At 41.8% G+C, this 20,313-nt stretch overlaps 1 protein-coding gene across 5 annotated transcripts in view; it reads left to right on the forward strand.

The window, feature by feature from the left end:
- LOC126458335 (uncharacterized) overlaps positions 1 to 17,948 on the forward strand; it is a 214,863-nt gene extending 196,915 nt beyond the window's left edge. For all 5 annotated transcript variants that reach the window (XM_050095295.1, XM_050095300.1, XM_050095299.1 and 2 more), the window contains exon 5: positions 16,557 to 17,948. In XM_050095295.1, the coding sequence (XP_049951252.1) occupies positions 16,557 to 17,601 (1,045 nt within the window). In that variant the 3' untranslated portion in view covers positions 17,602 to 17,948. The remainder of the gene's footprint in view (positions 1 to 16,556) is intronic.
- Positions 17,949 to 20,313: the final 2,365 nt, after the last annotated feature.

A 20,313-nucleotide genomic window follows, 5' to 3' on the forward strand; every position in this document is an offset into this window, starting at 1 on the left:
TTAACTAGGAAGTGTACTTCTTACTAGGTCATTTCACCTGCTCTGGTCAACAAAGTTCAGCCATCTCTTCCAGGGTCTTCCTCTCCATCTAGACCCTCTAGGTTTGTGACAACGAATTTGTCTTGGAAATCCATTCTTATCCATAGTAGCTACACATTCCCAGCATCTGTTTCTGTGCAGGTCTATTTTCTTAGGCACTGAATCAACTTGTAATTCATTTCTAATGTCTTAATTTCTGAAGCAGTGTTCTGCAGTGCCCTTTAACACTACAGAGCCATCTTATTTCACAGCCAGGATCCTGCTCACATCCTTTCGGTAGGAACCCAGGGGTCAGATCTGTACAGCATAGTAGACAGTGCAGTAATTTCGTAAAAATTCATCTGTGTTTCTTTCGTGCCTTTTTTTGGAACTTATGTTTTATTTGTTCCGCATATTGTGATAAATTTTATGTCCTTGTTATCAATTTCATTGTCGAAGTTTCGTTGCATTTTATAGCCGAGATACTGAAAGTGGTTTACCTTTTCCAGTATTATATCATTTATTACAATTTTAGATCTTATAGGCGATTTTCTCTTGAATGCCATAACCTTTGTTTTCTGACTGAAGGTGTTTGTTATATTTGGAAACCAACAAATTAAGGTGATAAACAGGTTATTTTCATTTTCTTGAATTATTATTTGATCATCCACTTACAGCAGAGTATTAAAGCATTTCTTCCTGTTGATCTTTATGGCGTAGTTCATATTTTGTCTTTGAGCTCCAGTCAGTGCATAGGATACCGTCAGAATTGAAGTGAATGCCAAAGTTGTTACTGTTTTTTGCTGTTTTTAAAAATCACTTTCTAAATGCAGCAGCAAAAAAATACTAATGATTCAGGTGATGAAGCAACAAAATGTATTTAAAATATCATTTCACTGGACTTTGAACAACTAGAAGTAAAACAAAGATCTTTCCCTGAAATTAATCATAAAAATTCTCTAAAGCAATGAAAATCTTCTAAGGCGTTGATGGAATTTCAAACAGAATTTTTAAAAGATGTTTTAATGACCTTAGTGGTAGACATAACACGTAACTGGCAAAGGGAATTTTTGCAGGCAGGTTAAAATATGCCACTATTAAACATCTGTAGATGAAAGATGATAAGAAAGGTTTAAATATCATAAACCAGTTTCTTTACTGAAGTCTTTTTCCAAAAATATGGAAAAAGAAATGTGCTCAGAAGTACTCTCACATTTAATTAGAAGCGATCACATCACATATTAGATTCCAGGAGCACTGCTCGATTGAGGGCAATATTTATACATTCGCTCATCAAATATTACAACCCTTAAGTAATAAAATAACACCAGTTGTAACTGTTTGTGATCCTTCCAAGCGCTCTGAATGTGCAGATCATGTTACACTCTTAGAAAAATTCCAGTTTTAGGGAATCGATAGCTATACATACAATTGATATGAATTACACTTAATAAACAAAAGGCAAAAACTTTGTGCTGCTGCATAATCCAAACAATTTTTGGCAGTTAGAATGTTTTGGTGGCTGGGGAGAGATCACTAAGAGTGTCCCACATGGTTCAATTTTGAGTTCACTCCTATTACTTATGTATGTAAATAACCACTAACTCAACATTCAACAAACAGAGTATTTATTTTTTGCAGATCATACTATTGTTATAAATGTACCCATTAGAGAGAAAGCAATACAAGAGATTGTTACTGTCACTTTTGAAAGATTTATTAAGCGATTCTCTGAAAATGGGCTCTTCTGAAATATTGGGAAAACGCAGTATACTCAGTTCTGTACAAAAAACAGAGTCATACCAACAAATGATGTAGCACGTGAAATGGAGTCACTAAATAGGGTAGAATGTTCCAAATTGTTGAGTGTACTTGCTGAAGAAAACTTGACCTGGGAGAAGCACATTACTGAGCTGATCAAACCATTAAGTTCAGCTACTTTTTCTCTTCGTACAATTTCTAGTCTTGAAAATAAACGAATCTACGTCCTAATACATACTGCTTATTTCCACGCGATAATGCCATATGGAATAATTTTCTGAAGTAACTCAAAGTTCTGACCTCACAAAACCGAGTAGTAAAAACAGTATTTGGTTTTCTCCCTCAGTCATCTTGTACGTTCCTCTCAAGAAGGTATGCATATAAATTTAAAGAAAATTGTTGTATAAAATCCATCAGATAGTGAGATTCATACCTACATGACCAGAAGAAAAAAACTGTCTTTATTATGCGTTTTTGAAGCTGTCCGTCGCTCAGAAATGTGTTCAGTATCCAGCAACAAAAATCTTTGATTATTTGCCAAATAAGATAACAGCAGCAAAATAAGTAATCAGTTCAAACAAAAATTATTTCTTCTAGACAACTCTTTCTATTGTACAGACGAATTTTTACTTATAAAGAAATAATTCTAGTATTTTTTGGATATGCATGACAAGGTCTGTAAAATATAGATTCATTAATAAAAAGTTGAACACTTATGCATATGCTGTAAACGGATTCGTTCCATATCATTTCGAGAAAAAAAAATCGTTAAAATGATCCATGGAACACGTAGCTAACTAACGAAGGGCTGTAGTCTACACAGTAGACCATATCAGAAATAATTAAGCCAGGAGTATCATGGAAGCTGCTAAAAGGAAAGGGATGCTGTCGCCTGGATGTCTAAACCGAGTGTATGATAATAAATGGCCTAAGAATGTATGAAGGTGGATCCCAAAGGCAAAAACAGAATGAGATTGATTGACTGGAAGATGCGTGAGAGACTTCAAGGAAGATATGGAGTCTAGGACTGCCCAAGAGATTGTAAACTGAGGATCGAGAAATGAAATTAGCTGTAATCGATATATAGTACGTGTGTATGTGAGATTTTATCACAGTTTTATCATTCTTGTGTTGGAAACTTATCTGAAAAGTACCGTGTTAGCCACTTCGATGTTTATTTAGTCTGTTGTTAAAAAATCGATCAGAGGATATGTATTAAATTTTGCAGCAAAGTTTTAGAAATGTAAACTATTGCCTATGGCTCGTCTGCAAAATGACTGGTATAAGCGTTTCGAAGGAGGTCCTCTACGCACCAGCATCCCACCAGCAAATCACAAACCTACGAGGTTGTGGAAAAAGTGAAAGAAATGATTATGAACGATCGCCGGATCGAGAAGTCGCTGATGTTGTTGTCATATCAGTTAGCGCATTCCGTGAAACTTTTTCGAATGTTTTAGAAATGCAACGTGTGAAGGCAAAGTTGGTTTCGCAGTTGTTAAATTTCGAGGAAAAATAGCGCCGAACGCAAGTTGCTTGCTGATGGCTAAATGAAAACGACAGCGATGTAAAACAACCGAAACATATCATAACAGATGACTAAACATGGGTTTACAGATATGACGTCGAAACTGAGGCTAAACCATCAAGAAGCATTCTGGGTCGGCAACACCGAAAACGGCTAGATAATTGCTGTCAAATGTAAAGAGTACACCCACAGTTTATCTCGATTTTAACGGTGTAGTGAACCATGAGTTCTTGCCACAAGGTCGAACCATGAACAAGAAGTACTGCTTAGAAGTTCAACAGCGTTTGCGTGAAGGAGTACTATAAAATCGGCCAGATTTGCGGCAGATAATTCATGGCTATTCGTTCTGAACAAAAAACAACACTGTTATGATGTCGAAGCCTCCATATTAGCCAGACATGGCCCAACGTGACATTTTCCTGTTACCAGAAGTAAACAAAAAATAAATGAACCGTCGTTTTACAAACAAAGCATCGCTGAGAGAACTAAAAGTTGTTCCAAAGATCGAGTTCGAGAAATGTTTTGGGGACTGAAAAAATAACTAACATAAGTATATAACATTATTGTGACGGAGTTAACAGTGATGCAGACGAAGGAATAAGTTGTTTCCAAAACACAAAAAATCCAGTTTTTAACACAAACACACACACACACACACACACACACACACACACGCACACACACACACACACGGACACGGACACGTCCGAAAGAACAGACACCATATCCATACAAGTATATAGTTCTGGCCATACCGGCCATGACCTCCTCCTTCTGTGCGGATGCACACATATTCCCCGGACTCTTACGGGACTTGGTAAGAATGTCTTCCACTAGTAATGAGTGTGTTGGGGTGGGACACTACGAATGTAGTGTGTGGACATACAAGGTGAGAATGTGGATCTCGCGGGAGGCGTGCGCGAGATAGTCCCTGCAGTCGCACTATCCTCTACGCCTTCGGTGGCTCAGATGGATAGAGCGTGTGCCTTGTAAGCAAACGATCCCGGTTTCAGGTCCCGGTCGAGGCACACATTTTCACCTGTTCCCGTTGATATATATCAACGCCCGTCAGCAACTGTAGGTATTAAAATTAATTCTAATTACTGCTTGGACTGTCACACATTGACTGAGTAGCAGGTCGCGATGCACTCCTTACACACACACACACACACACACACACACACACACACTGTAAGCAAACATAACAACATCGTTCCTAACAACTAAGCCGGTTGAATTGCACAGATAAGTGTCGGTGAGGAAACTTTCCAAAATACGATGTCTCGTAAAAGGCTTGCAATAGACTTCTGCATAAAATACGATTGACATTCTAATTTACCCCACTTTTGGTTTGTTGATGTGAATAGGCATTATTCCATTCAAAAAAGTGCCTGTTTGCACAAAAATATGCTTCCTAGGTGTTAATACAATCTGTTTATCGGCTATCAGTAGGAGCCACTAACTATCAATTCATTCTGCGAAAACCGCACATCGATAGCACTTTCCATTTCCGCAATATTTGCGGTGCAAATTTTAGGTGTCTTGAAGCTCATCACGTTATGGCAGTCCCATTCTTAAATAGCAGTGGAAAGTAAAAAGCGATTACAGTTTAACGTCACGTCGACGACAAAGTCATTATAGGTGGAGCACAATCTGGGATTGAACAAGAATGGAGAAGAAATCGGTCGTGGGCTTTTCAGAAGAACCAACCAGACATTCTCCTTCACCTTTATAGGGAACACATGAAAACTTCCATTTGGATGACCGAGCAGGAATTGGAATCTCGTTGTTTCATAATACTAGTCCACTGTCATAGCCGGACGCGGTGGCCGAGCGGTTCTAGGCGCTTCAGTCCGGAACCACGCCACTGCTACGGTCGCAGGTTCGAATCCTGCCTCGGGCATGGACGTGTGTGGTATACTTAGGTTAGTTAGGTTTAAGTAGTTCTAAGCTCCAGGGGACTGATGACCTCAGATGTTAAGTCCCATAGTACTCAGAGCCATTTGAAGCATTTTGAACCACTTTCGTAATCACTTTCGTCGGCATACACCTGAGTGCAGAAACATCCAAGTGTTTTATTGCTGCTTACAAAGTGTGACTAGCAACATGAGAAAACATCCGTTACGAAGGAAATACGAAACCTGTTGAAATGGACGAGGAGGAGGATATAGACAGTGTAGCATTTGTGATTGTGGCTCTCTACCACTGGGTAAACCGAACCACTCTGGAATTTCCTTCCTCCACGAGATAGGCTAAAGCTTACAAGTACTTGAAAGATTCTCCTTTGTCCCGTGAAATTCGAACCGCTCATCTTGTAGAAGCGTCACGTGTACTGGTCGTGATACAGAGGCAGCATCCGATATCCGCTATCTGTAATTTCTTTCGCTTTATCAAGGAGTGCTCTAAGGTGATGCAAAGAATTTGGAGAGCTCCCACACAAGATTACTGGCCTCGTGGTGGTATCGCTGCTCCACGAGTTATTCCCAAGAGATCCGTATAGCAAATGCTGTGGATCATCTGTAGATAATACCCTCGTATCAAACATCTCACACTCGTTCCGCTAGATGAACAACAGTTCTCCTTTAGTGAAGGTTTTTTTTTTTTTTTTTTTGAGTGCTTCTGAGCGTCCGTGATAAGGTTACCTTCTCGTCGTGTTGCCCTTTGGCCAGTGTGATCGTCTGGCGATAGGAAATATTCTTCAAAAAAGTGTCGTCGTTTGACTTTTCCCATGATCAAATATTTCCACTTCAGTTTCTGCTTATTAGGCAGTACAGGTCCCGCAACCATAACCGAAATGAAACTAAAGCACGCCTGCGGCGCTCAACCCGGAGGTAAGCCGGTTCGAATCCCGCTGGTGGACGAAATTCTTCATTGGGCCGGTAAGAGGTGCAGAGATGGTGGCGTTGCGTTCCTGATCGCTAGGCTTTGCACCAAAGCCATGGATTTAATTGCAAATCTCTCCTCAGTATGTCATGAACTGAAGGTATGCGTCACTGTTGACTATGATCCGTCCATCGGATGGGAATGTTAAGCCCGGCGCCACCCTTTCTGCTATTTGGGAGAGGAGTAGCTTACGTGCTAGCACGGGGTCCCGTCCTCGCCCTTTCCTTCATCTACAGCATCACGAACCCAGCCTCACACTATACAACCACTCGTCACAATCCTCCACACGACACATAACGAGTAGGCGGAAGCAATGACAAACCACCTCCACTAGGGTCTTCCCAAGAGCGGCTGTGCAGGATTCCCGCACCTGCTTCATTACGGTCATTCCCTGAGTGTGGGATTACTACGAATTTTGACTCAGAACGTGATAAGAAACATTTCCAGAAAATTAAATATCGTTGATAAAGCACATTCGGATGAACAGGGAGTATCGAACTAATGACATTTTTTTCGAGATTTTCTTTACTTGGCGATTTGTAAGTAACAATTTTCCGAAAGTGAGAGAAGTAGTTGGTTATAGCCATAAACCATGTCTGGTTCTTCAGGAGGGTTGCAGAAACCTAAGATATTTCGTTTATTTGAACTACAAGGAATATCGAAAATGATTTGTGCTACAGGCGTATTAAAGCCTTGGTAATGGAAATAGTCTCAACTGCTAATTCTTTGTGACACTACTATGCGTTCCATAAGTTATTTTTGATTCGTGAGAATGTCGCACACTTGTTTATCTTCTGCTTAAGTTTTTTTAGAGTTGGACGTTTCGTTGACTTTCAAGTTAAAGTGGTGGAAAAGGCAGTAAACCATGTGCCACTAATCATACTGTAGATGCAGCTATGTTTGATAACAGTCTTCTTGAAGATAACTAGGCAGCTGCTAGAAGAAGGAAAGGATAAGGTTTAAAAATGAGAATATTAGCTGCAGTCTTTCTTGCTCGTTCAAAAGGCAAAAGGAGACTTAACAGTGGCCATGTCCCCTTGCCAGAGTCGTAGCTGATGTGGTGATATGTTACCCTCGACAGATCAGTCATTTTGTTATCAGTATAATATTGTCACGTAGATGGCAGCAATATGAGACTATGAAGTGTAGTGTCTCTCTATGTATTACTACAGACACTGTTATTTTTCTAAACAGAGTTTTGGGGTACTCTACACTAGATTTAATGCAGCGACAATTACTCAGTTTTTCAATATAGCTGATTACTTATTTACCTACAAAACTACATCGTAATTAAAAACGAAATAAATCCGATTTACGACCGTGAGATAAATCGTTGGCGAACTTTTTTAAGTTTTCCAACAGCAACAGGAAGTTACATTCCGGACAGAAAAGTTCATGGATGCGCGTCCACCAGCGTTCCCCCAGAAATAGAGTACTGCGTATAGCTGCAAAATAGGAGATGATAAGAGATTTCAGTTCTGTTCATTCACGAAACTGTAAAGAGGTTACTGCGTTTGATTTAATCATCAGAACGGCGAATTACTCTCAATAGTTTTACAAGAAATAAATTTTCAACATGCAAATAACATATTTCATTTGTTCCCACACTATTTTCGGAGCATTATAACTCACTTTTCAATGCAGCCATCCTTGTCATTAACTTAGGGTCGCACCATGTTCCACTAGAACATTCTGCTCTGATGCATCTAGAATATTCTGCACAGAACTTTCGCTTGTAACCTAGAATGTGGAACCGAAATCAGATGATCAGCAACTGTGCGCCACTATCCTGCTATCCAAACATTACCGAAAGTCATTTGCACCTCCAGGGGAGGTGCGCTACCGCATCAAAATTGTTTAACAACATGAATTGCAGGAGCACTCTATATGAACAGATACTACTTATTATAGTGGAAAAGAAGACCACTAAAAGGTCGAAACACCCAGAAATAGCCCTTTAGAGAACCAGGCGCTCACGTTCTTATCTAGAATTCAGAAGAATCCATCATAACGCCTAGATAAAGTGGAAGCAGAAGCGTTCCTCGATACCTGCAAAATTCTGAGAAGTTGACACCCCACTAGATGCTCTAGTGCCGAGAAAACATTAACAAGAATCCTTTTGTGACTAAAGCGAGATAAGAGATTCCTAATTTCGGTATCAGTGTCAGTCGTTTGATAAGATAGGTGGGTACCGACGAAAGATGCTGGCATCTCATCTCGTCAGCTAAAGTAGTGTGAAAAATAGTGATCTGTAGGTGTCATATTCGGCGTAAGGCAATATACCTCTGTAGCGTATAGTAAAGTGGTAGTTTCAAAAGCGACAATATTTCGAATATTTTAAAGCCATTTGAGTTGACTGCGAAATATACAGCAGAAGCTACAAATAACGTGTATTAGCAGCACTTTTGTAACTTGGCTTTTACTTTTCCCGTTTCACTTCTTTTCCTTTCTCACAGATAAGTAATGTCTCCCCTCCAGTATATTTCTCCTGTCACCATGACAGAGGCAGCATTGGACTTCAAGTCTTACTGCAGATGGTCCTGCCCAAACTTGATGTGTGAATGCACTGGGACAGGATGCATGAGTTACAGACAAGAAACACTTAGAGAAATTATAGTTGATTTTTCTACATTTGTCAGCACGAATGAAAGCTGAAACAGCTTTTCCATCGTCAATCAATAATACGCATTATTAGTGGAAATAATCCTGTTATACATTGGTAATTGGTAAAACAGATAAAAAGTATGAAAAAGGTAGAACAGTTTCTTTATTGCAGCTCATAGACTCAGAGGGCCATAGACACGGGTTCCTAGGTAGATGCCGTGTTTCTCGACTTCCGCAAGGCGTTCGATACAGTTCCCCACAGTCGTTTAATGAACAAAGTAAGAGCATATGGACTATCAGACCAATTGTGTGATTGGATTGAAGAGCTCCTAGATAACAGAACGCAGCATGTCATTCTCAATGGAGAGAAGTCTTCCGAAGTAAGAGTGATTTCAGGTGTGCCGCAGGACCGTTGCTATTTACAATATACATAAATGACCTTGTGGATAACATCGGAAGTTCACTGAAGCTTTTTGCGGATGATGCTGTGGTATATCGAGAGGTTGTAACAATGGAAAATTGTACTGAAATGCAGGAGGATCTGCAACGAATTGACGCATGGTGCAGGGAATGGCAATTGAATCTCAATGTAGACAAGTGTAATGTGCTGCGAATGCATAGAAAGAAAGATCCTTTATCATTTAGCTACAATACAGCAGGTCAGCAACTGGAAGCAGTTAATTCCATAAATTATCTGGGAGTAGGCATTAGGAGTGATTTAAAATGGAATGATCATATAAAGTTGATCGTCCATCAAGCAGATGCCAGACTGAGATTCATCGGAAGAATCCTAAGGAAATGCAGTCCGAAAACAAAGGAAGTAGGTTACAGTACACTTGTTCGCCCACTGCTTGAATATTGCTCACCAGTGTGGGATCCGTACCAGATAGGATTGATAGAAGAGATAGAGAAGATCCAACGGAGAGCAGCGCGCTTCGTTACAGGATCAATTAGTAATGGCGAAAGCTTTACGGAGATGATAGATAAACTCCAGTGGAAGACTTGCAGGAGAGACGCTCAGTAGCTCGGTACGGGCTTTTGTTGAAGTTTCGAGAACATACCTTCACCGAGGAGTCAAGCAGTATATTGCTCCCTCCTACGTATATCTCGCAAAGAGACCATGAGGATAAAATCAGAGAGATTAGAGCCCACACAGAGGCATACCGACAATCTTTCATTCCACGAACAATACGTGACTGGAATAGAAGGGAGAACCGACAGAGGTACTCAAGATACCCTCCGCCACACACCGTCAGGTGGCTTGCTGAGTATGGAAGTAGGTGTAGATGTAGATGTAGAAGTGGGACGACAATATAGCTGCCGACCAATTAACTAACGTGTGTGCATAAGAAAGAAAATCGTGCGAATTTCAAACGTACTCTGGGGAAACCGTACTGAGAGTGAATAGGGTTGTTAACTAGCCGTGATAGTTCTAGGGATTCTTCGCAAGTGGCGGCATCGGCCTTATTATCCGCACATAGGCGAGCGGAAAGTCGCTTCGACTCGAGGTGTGCATGGTCTTCACTCTGGCATATTCTCACGATGTGACGGAATTTGTAGTGAGACTGACTCGAAGGTAATGGATGTCAGAGCAGGCTGTTATCTAGCACGTCAGATGACTGCTGCACCGAAGTGCTGTGCCCGTTGACACAAGACACGCATTTCACAAATGAGATGAAACGAGTCAGTGAACTGCGCGAGTGAGGGGGCCGAAGATTGACGCGGCAAGAAGTCCGAGAATGTTTTATACGACTGTGCCGTCGCGAAAGACTTAGTTCTCATAAAAACGATTCATGCTACTCACAGAATGGTTCTGATATCAATGTTTAATAGTTCAACCTTTCCATGGTAGTTTCAGAATTTCGCTCATAACTGATTTTACCAGAGAGATTTGCATATTAAATTTATGCATTTGCTTAACATATAAGAGGACTTCAAAAAGTAGGTGATACATTATTACTGCAAGCCAAGTAAGTTTCTTTGTGCGCTGCATTACATTTAAAAGCTGCACAGATACAATGAGATGACACAACTCGTGACATACCTCCTAATACTGTATCAGACCTTCTGCCCGGTGTGAACTGCCAGGTTAGCCGAGAGCGTAAATGCGCTGTTTCCTGGAGTAGGGTAGGCACGCCGGCCCCAGATCGAATCCGCCTGGCGGATTAACGACGAGGGCCGGTGTGCCGGCCAGCCTGGGTGTGGTTTTTAGGCGGTTTTCCACATCCCGCAAAGTGAATACTGGGGTGGTCACCACATCCCACCTCAGTTACACGAGTTGCAGACATTTGAAACACGTTTGCACTGCTTCATGATTTACACTAAACACAGACAGCTGGGGTACACTGATTTCAACTCGTGAGGGGGGGGGGGGGGGGGGTTACGGGGTGCCAAATCTGATTGTAACAGTGCCGACCCTGCTCAAGCTGCGCGACCAAGGCTCAAGCGATACATACATACATTTTGCCTGGTGTAGTGCAGCAACTCGACATGGTGTGGACTCAACACATCATATAAATATTGAGCCATGCTGCCCATAAAGCGGTTTATAACTGCGAAAGTGTTCCTGGTGCAAAACTGTGTACACGAACTGATCTCTCTATTATGTCCCATAAATGTTCGATGGGCTTCACTTCGGGCAATCTAGATAGCCGGAGCTTTCTCTCGAATTGTCCTGTCCAGAACGCTCTTCAAACGAATCGTGAACAACTGTGACCTGGTGGCATGGTGCATTGACATACATAAAAATTCCATCGTTGTTTGGAAACAAGTAGCCTAACGTAACGATTTCCAGCCGCTGATCAGTTAAGGTGGACCAGAGGACCCTGTCCATTCCATTTCAACACAGTTCAAACCATTATGGATCCGCCACCAGCCTCCACAGTGCCTTGTTGACAATTGGGTCCTTGGCTCTGTGGGGTCTGCGTCACATTCGAATCCTACCATCAGCTCTTACCAATTAAAAACTGTGGTTCAGCTTACTAGGCCACGGTTTTCCAGTCGTCTAGGGTCCAGCTGTAATGGTCATGATCCAAAAGGAGGCGCTGAAGGCAACGTCGTGCTGTTAGCAAAGGCACACATGTCAGTCGCCTGCTGCCATAGCCCTTTAACGCCAAATTTCGTCTCACTATCGGATACGTCCGTCGTACGGGCCACATTTATTTCTGTGGTTATTTCACGCAGTGTTGCTTGTCTGTTAGCACCGACAACGCAAATTCCGCTGCTCTCGGTCGTTAAGTGGAGGTAGTAGCCCGCTGCGTTGTCCATGGTGAAAGGTAATGCCTGAAATGTGGTGTTCTCGACACGCTCTTGATGCTGTGGATCACGGAATATTGAACTTCCTAATGATTTTCGAAATGGAATGTCCCATGCGTCTAGTACCAACTAACATTCCGCGTCAGTTTTATAATTCTCTTCCTGCGGCCATTATCACGTTGGAAACATTTTGATGTGAATCACCTGAGTACAAATGATTGCTCCGCCATTGCACTGTTTCTGTTTATAGCTTTTTTGCGCTATACAGTCACCATCTGTATGTGTGCGTGTTGCTGTCCCATTATTTTTTGTCACCTCAGTGTTCATTCAGCATAGTTATCGTGTCCCTGGAACCAACTGTCGGAGCGACCGACCAGTCGTTCAATTCCTAGACGACAGAAATCTGCTACTTGGTCACAGAGGCATTCGACAACCGCTTTGTGAGCGCCCTCATCGTTATAAACTGTTTTTCTTCCCAAATGTTCTTTCAGCTTGCCAACAAGATTCCCTGGACATTGTCGTCTGTGGCTGATGTCGACGACCTTCCTTCTGCATTAGCATCATCCATGTCCGTTGGAAACTGATCAAATTGTTGGCACCTTTTAAATAGGACTGGACCAGACATTGGATTTGGTCCACATACCGCCAGAAGATCACGGTGAATAGCTGTGCAGTTTAGACGTTTTCTCAGCAAACATCGTACTCTTTCCTGTGCTGTAACTTTGGAGTATTTTTTTAGTTGTCGCGCAGTTTCATTCACACTCTGTGATTCACCTGGTTTCCATACTTCTGCTGAACTGTATCTCCTGGAAAACCCTAGAACATAGAGTCTCTTCTGACAATGTGACAATGCCTCACTCTTCTTACACAGTGGTCTTAGCGTTGGATGACATCTTTCTGAAGTCCTTGCGTAGGATTGGGATAAGCAACAAGAAACATTTTCCCTGGTTTACAAGTAAATGAAATATTTGTCAGAGAACAGAAGTATCTGTGACACCAGAAAATCAGCGTGTCTAAATAATGCATTTTAGAACATTTGTCGCTTCATCCTGTCTGCGGTTTCTCCTTTGCCTTTATCACACAGTCGGTTGCACCTACCACGAAACATTTCTTACAGCGCTGGATATTTCTTACCGCAGTCTTTTTTGCTGCATTTCTCAACGATAGCAGAAGTTGGTGGTTCTGATAAAATCTATTTGCTTTAAAGGGGTTTTCAACTGGCCGCTAGATACTTAAAGGAAACTCTCAGCAATATTTTCTGTAGGCCGATTCATTTTGCAATCTTATTCGAGTTCTTGGCAGGTCGTTGTCAAGCCGCTACTCTAGTGCCACTTCTAGACGTGATAACGCTGCGTATTCAATGGACCTACTTTTATCATTATCGCGGTTTCTCATCATCCATTCTCAGGACCCCATCACCAGATTTTAAAAACTTAACTACTGTCACCTGTATCTTTATGATGGTACAACGTTCTGCCGTGCAAAGAGTACTGTAGAATCCTTTTAGCAGGTCTTAGTTAACTTGATTTCAACGTCAGTGCTCCTTACAGACTTCTCCGTACATCGCAGTCTGTACGCATCCATGTGCAACGCATTTTTTTTTTCGAATGGTCTCCACCAACCGTCCATCACTTCGTCGTCATCTCTTGGAAAGTAATTTCTTGATACATCAACCATCGTCTTGTCTGGCAATACGTTGAGACCACCTCCGTTTTTATTGTGGTCATAATTACATCTTTCCCTTAGGATGATTCCATGATCCTTGCCTTTCCTTTCCAGGCTCTCAGTGGGTCACCATTAACGTCCAAAAGTACTGCATGATATTTCTACTCTTCCGTTTATTTCTCTTCCTGTTCACCCATCTTATTCAATCACTCTACACAAAATATCTCATCACTTATTTTTAAGACTCATTGTTAATTTTTAGTATTGTCTTTTCGATGTGTCGTTTGTACATTTCTGTAGTCTCATATGCAAATCATTTCCAGGTCAGTTTTCAAACTTTCCCTACTGCGATTTTCTGTTTGTTTGCCTGTACTAGTTGCGAACAGTAGAACGTCATTAATATAGCGTACGTGGTTCACATACGGCTGGGTCTTTCTCCGTGTTCGTAGTCTAAGGATCTGCTGAGAATTGTTTTGCTGATATGGAATCTCTTTGACTGGCTCCTCCCACTATTCTGCTGATGTGCAATTGTAGCAGTAGCATTTAAATACACATTTTTTTAGTATTTATGTCTTTTTTAGTTTCGTAGACGCCTTCAGGTGACTACCCGAAAGGCTCTTTAAAGAAAGTCACTACGCACTTCCTGTTCAGTCCTTATCCACCTGAGCTACTGTCCTAAAATAACAAACCTCCGTCCCAATGTCAAGGGTATCTATAGGACACAGTAGAATACCGAAGGATAGATAGATCCGTTTTCTTCAGCCAATATCAGACTTTTATTTGAATCTTGGTTGTATAGTGTAGGAGGATCCCATCGAAAGAAAAGGAAGGGATATTTTCTGTCTGTTATAGAGTCGAGTAGGTATCACAATTCTATCGAAGAAGTGATCATAGAAATTTACCGCTGTTGATGATTAATATGCGGAAACGAAATGAGTTTTCCAGAGAGACAGACACGGACCTGAGATGTCAAAAAATATAAATAAAGAAAGATACGAAGTGATCTCTTGTACAGGCACGAAGTCTGCTTCCTTTTTAAAAAACAACATCGAGAGTCCACCAAATTGAACGTTCCCATCCGAACTGTTTACCATCAGGAATGTCACACACCGTCATTCGATAAGACATTGAAACGTAATTGCTTTACATTGGGACAAGGTCTGTTTATATACGCCATCACTTGCTCTCCTACTGCCGGCCACGCATTTTCCCTCACCATCTTGGTTCAAATTGTCCACCATCGTATCAAAATCACCACACCACTATATGATTCTAGCTACTTAATTAAGTCAATCAGTGTATTAGCTAATGTATCATATTACAGCATAAAGTATTTGGAGCTTCATCATTATTTATTTTTTTGGTTAGGCCTGTGTGCCTGTTCTAGCCTATTATCATCCCTCTTCCCTCGCCTTCCGAATCACGTGTTCCTATTCGGTTGTTATTCTACAGCCTACATGGGTGGACACTACTGTCCATTTGTAGAATATCTTCATGTTATTTTCACCTATATCCTCCGATTTTAATCACTTATTTAAAATATATTCATTGAATTGTTTTTTGTCTATTGCTAGTGTGATACTATTAGTTATTGTTCCAACTTCATTCATAAACTTCAAGTATGAGTCCTGAGATAGGATCCTGCTGAGGACACACGCAACTCAATCCATACAGAAGAGTTTTGACTGTCAGTTTTATACAGGGTGTAAATTTTAAGTTGTCAGACCAGAATAACTCGAAAAATAAGCTTCACACGAATAAATGTGTAGAATCCAAAGTTGATTATTTTCGAGGGGGACATCTTCTGGTGCTAAAATTAGCCCGCCATCCCAGACCCTGGGGGTGGGGCGGAAGGCAACTTTAAAATTTCAAATGGGAACCCTCATTTTTTATTGCAGAGTCAGATTCTACATAAAAAACTACGTACATTTTGTCTTAAACATTTGTTTTGATTCTTGGTAGTTGGCGCTCTAATTCAAGAAAATCAATGTTCTCATTTTTGCGTGGAAAATGGGTACGGATAGATGAAATATATTTATTTACTTCGTAAATTTTGATTCATTAAAACTAAAACTTTTCCTCCCTCCCCATAGGGTGGGGTTCGAGATAGAGGAATTAGAGTTTTACAAATGTTGATCCACATATTATTTTTTTTCGCAGACTCGCATATGTTTTGTTCGTTTCGTGGTCATGAGGCCACACAACTTTTAATTGTCAAACAAATCATGTGACTGGCTAACTAAACTAACCAAATATCCTACTTACTAACGAACAAAAGTTGTGTGGCCTCACGACCACGAAACAAACAAAACTTATCCGAATCTGCGGGAAAAATTAATATGTGGATCAACATTTGTAAAACTCTAATTCCTCTCTCTCAAACCCCACCCTATGGGGAGAGAGGGAGAGTTTTAGTTTTAGCGAATCAAAATTTATGAAGTAAACAAGTATTTTTTATTTATCCATAACCATTTTCCACGCAAAAATGAGAAAAAGGATTTTCTTGAATTTGAGCGCCAACTACCAAGAATGAGAATAAATGCTTAGGACAAAATGTACGTAGTTTTTTTTAAATGTAGAATCTGACTCTGCACCAAAAATGGGGGTTCCCATTTGAAATTTTAAAGTTGTCTCGCGCCCCACCCCCCAGGAGGCTGGGGTGGCGGGCTAATTTTAGCACCAGCAGATGTCCCCCTCGAAAATAATCATCTATGGATTCTAGATTTTTTTCGTGTGAAGCTTATTTTTCGAGTTATTCTGGTTTGTGTTATGTGAAATATATCCCTGTTGGCCTTCTTTTTTTCTGTATAGCTACGAGACTAAATCAAGCGCTTTATCTGTGCAGGACGTACTACAGATCCAAGGTGCTCCAGCCAGTCCCAAGGTCTCCCAACCTGCCACGGAAGCTCGTCTACAAGTTCAACCCAGCCGTCGTCCAGAGGGTTGCCGCGGCAAACAAGCTAGCCCAGCAGCAGCAACAGCAGCAGCAGCATCACCAGCAGCGGCTCCGACAACCCAAGCACGCCCTGCAGTACGAGGCTGACCAGGCACGCAAGATGGGCCCCGACCCTCAAACCCCACCCCAACCGCAGGCGAAGGACCGCAGCCAGCAGGTGATGCTGCTCGGCCACCAGCAGCTCAGGCAGCTGCCCCAGCATGAGCACTACTACCTCAGCCAGAGGGGTCAGCACCACAAGCTGCAGCTGCACCAGGCTGGCGACTTTCTGAAGCCTCTGGAGAACGGTAGGCATTGGGAACCTCATCACCACGAGCAGGTGCTTCACCAGCCTGAAGACCATCGGCTCTCACCCGAAGATGGCAATAAGGAATTGTTACAACTGCGCCTGCACCAATACCACCAACATCAGTTACAGCTCTATCAGATGCGTCATCTCAACGATGAACAAAAACCGCTGCTGCGTGAAGTCCACAACACTGTACATAAAGAAACCCATCAACTGCCGCATCACCATCAACAGTGGACTCATCAGATACACAAAAATACAGATCAGCACAGTCCTCAGTCACACGGTGATAGTCAGCACTTGGAGGATCACAAGCAGGATCACCAACAGCACCTACGAGCATCTGAAGGAAACAGTCATCATCAACCGGCCAGGTCGCTTTCTGATGATCAACACAGTCACTCACCCAAAGAACTGCATAACCTTCAAGTGATGCAGCGAGTATCCGCCAGTCCTGACGATCGCCTAAACCCCACAATCAAGGACAACCTTCGCCAAAAGGGAGAGCAGCTCCAACTGGAACAAGCTCGTACTCAACGTGAAGATTCTCGCAGTTCCCCTGCGGAGCACGACCTTAATGACATTCAGCGACAGCAGGTGCCAAACGAAAGAGAGTCTTCATCACCTGACGTTCAACAAACCTGACCATCAGTGATCAAAATCCTGACAGTGACTATTGTGTACACGACTCAGTCTTCGGAAAAAGCAGAAACGGACAATAAGTTTCGATTCATACTGTTCTAATGTTTATTTTCTGAGTACAATAAATACGTTGTGGAGTATGTAGATGATCTCAGATTTCTAGTTTCAGTGACAATTCAGCTGACTGAGCTATAGTGGGTGATCACGACAACCTCCATTCGAAGGACTAATCTAAATGATTCTGAACGTTTGAGTGAAATAAAGATAGTTCCTAAGCCAAAGAACTTGTAGTCAGTCTGTACTTAAGACCTAAGTTTACTGCCAATTTCTTATTAATATATTTTAACTATTCAAAGATAATTAAAAAACAAAAAATTAAATGAATCTGAAGTGTTTCCACGAATTTTCTTTACCAAGATTTTTAACTTATTTAAGAAGATGCACGTAAATGCTAGTTTACGGAGCAGCCTGAACGGTTTATTGTCTCTCTGTACCCTCCTCAGGTCTTATGTAGCATATGTCCTGCAAACAACTTTTACAATTTACTAGCTAAGAGAATAAACCAAACTCGCTGTGACAGACTGTAGTATATACCGGGTGACGACTATTAAACTACACGAAAAAAACGTAAATTAGTTACAAACTACGGCGTGCACACACTTTATTCAACATGTAAATGTCACTACAGGTATTCGGACTTAGGTTATGACACGTGCGATGGTGCGATGGTGTGGCCCAGACGAATGGTGAAATGTTGTCGATGACCTCCTGAGTGGCTGTTTTCAGCTCAGAAATTGTTTTGGGGTTATTGCTGTACATTTTATCTTCAATATAGCCCCACAAAAAGTGGTCTCATGTGTTCAGATCCAGAGAATATGGCGGCCAATCGAGGACCATGCCAGTGGCTTCTGGGTACCCTAAAGCCAAAATTCAGTCCCCAGAGTGCTCCTCCAGGACACCAAACACTCTCCTGCTTCGATGGGGTAGAGCTCCGTCTTACTTGAACCACACTTTATCGAAATCAGGGTCACTTTGGACAAAGGGGATGAAATCACCTTCCAAAACGTTCACGTACCGTTCGGTGGTCACTGTGCCATCAAGGAATATCGCACCGATTATGCCGTGACTGGACACTGCGCACCACACAGTCACCCGTTGAGGGTGAAGAGGCTTCTGGCTCACGAAATGTGGATTCTCAGTCCCCCAAATGCGCCAATTCTGCTTATTGACGAACCCATCCAATTTAAAGTGCGCATCGTCGCTGAACCAAACACCAACGCGCATACTAATTCCCATCATGCCCCGCAGCCAACCGTGTAGTTTGAACATGTTAATGCAAACCGTTCACAAGTTATGACTATTTTATTTCATGTAGTTCAATAATTATCACCCTGTGCTTTCCACCAAGAGATTTCGTTCTACATGTTGCCAGTAGGTGGCAGCAGCTGCCTGGACGAAACTCCTCATTGCAGTTTCAGCATGTCTTCGAGAAATAAAGTAAATTTTTGTTTGCTTTTTGTAATTTTCCACCAGAAAATGCTGTAATTTGCTTATACACCCTACTCTTTCAAATAAGTGATTGCTTATTTCATCACAACAGTACAGCGATATATATTTTTTTTTCGATGTTGCACTATATCTACATTCGGCTGCAACCAATACCTTTTCGCATCCAGCGGCATTCTTTCATAATTTTCAGGTGTTTGACATTGAGTTTCCTGAGTACTGCACATATTTCAGTTATTTTTTGACGCAAGTAGTATTCATTTTGAAAACATCCTAAATTTTTGATCAATCGTAGCAGTCTTTTTACAGTGTGTACAGATGTTCTGTGTGTCTACCATCAGTCACAGGGCACACACCTAATCGGTAGTGCAATTCTGTTCATATCAGGAGCACATCAGGAGCAACGGTAAGAACAGTTACTGCGATGTGGTTTCGCAGATCTGCGGTAAAGATGGAACATAAACTCAGCCCTTGATTTAACTCCACATTAAAAAATCAAAACGCATCAAATCATTATTTTTTAGAGTGTTCATTCATTTGAAAAGATGGTGAAGGGAGCTTATGGTAAGAGAGTGGTCATCCAGTGACGATGTAAAAGGAAAGCGGAATTGCTATGGACTACTGGTCTGAGTAATAGCTATCGTGGGCGGCCCCTCCAATTGTGTTAAGACTGGCGTGATTATGATACCATACGTTTCCCGATTGGGTTATGTACATTTATGCTCTCCTCCCGCCCACCTCATGAAGGGTGACAATTATTGAACTATATGAAATAAAATTGACATAGCCTCTGAAAGGTTTGCGTTAGGATGTCCAAACTGCTCGGGTGGCCGCGGGCATCATTGGAAATATATGGTTTGGTTTAGCGACGATGGGTTTCTCAATAAGCAAAATTGACACATTTGGGGGGCTAAGAATCGGCATTTCGCGATCGAGAAGTCTCTTCGCCCTCAACGAGTGACTGTGGCGTGCAGCGTCCAGTCACGGAATAATCGGTGCGATATTCCTTGATGGCACGGTGACTACCGAACAGTACGTGTAGATTTTGGAAGATATTTTCGTCCCTGTTATCCAAAGTGACCCTGCTTTCGAGAAGATATGGTTCATGCAAGACGGAACTCGACCCATCGAAGCAGGAGAGTGTTTGATGTCCTGGAGGAGAACTTTGGTGACCGTATTCTCGCTCTTGGGTACCCAGAGGCGACTGGC

This window comes from Schistocerca serialis, chromosome 2 (assembly GCF_023864345.2).
Source record: "Schistocerca serialis cubense isolate TAMUIC-IGC-003099 chromosome 2, iqSchSeri2.2, whole genome shotgun sequence".
NCBI classification, from domain to species: Eukaryota; Metazoa; Arthropoda; class Insecta; order Orthoptera; family Acrididae; genus Schistocerca; species Schistocerca serialis.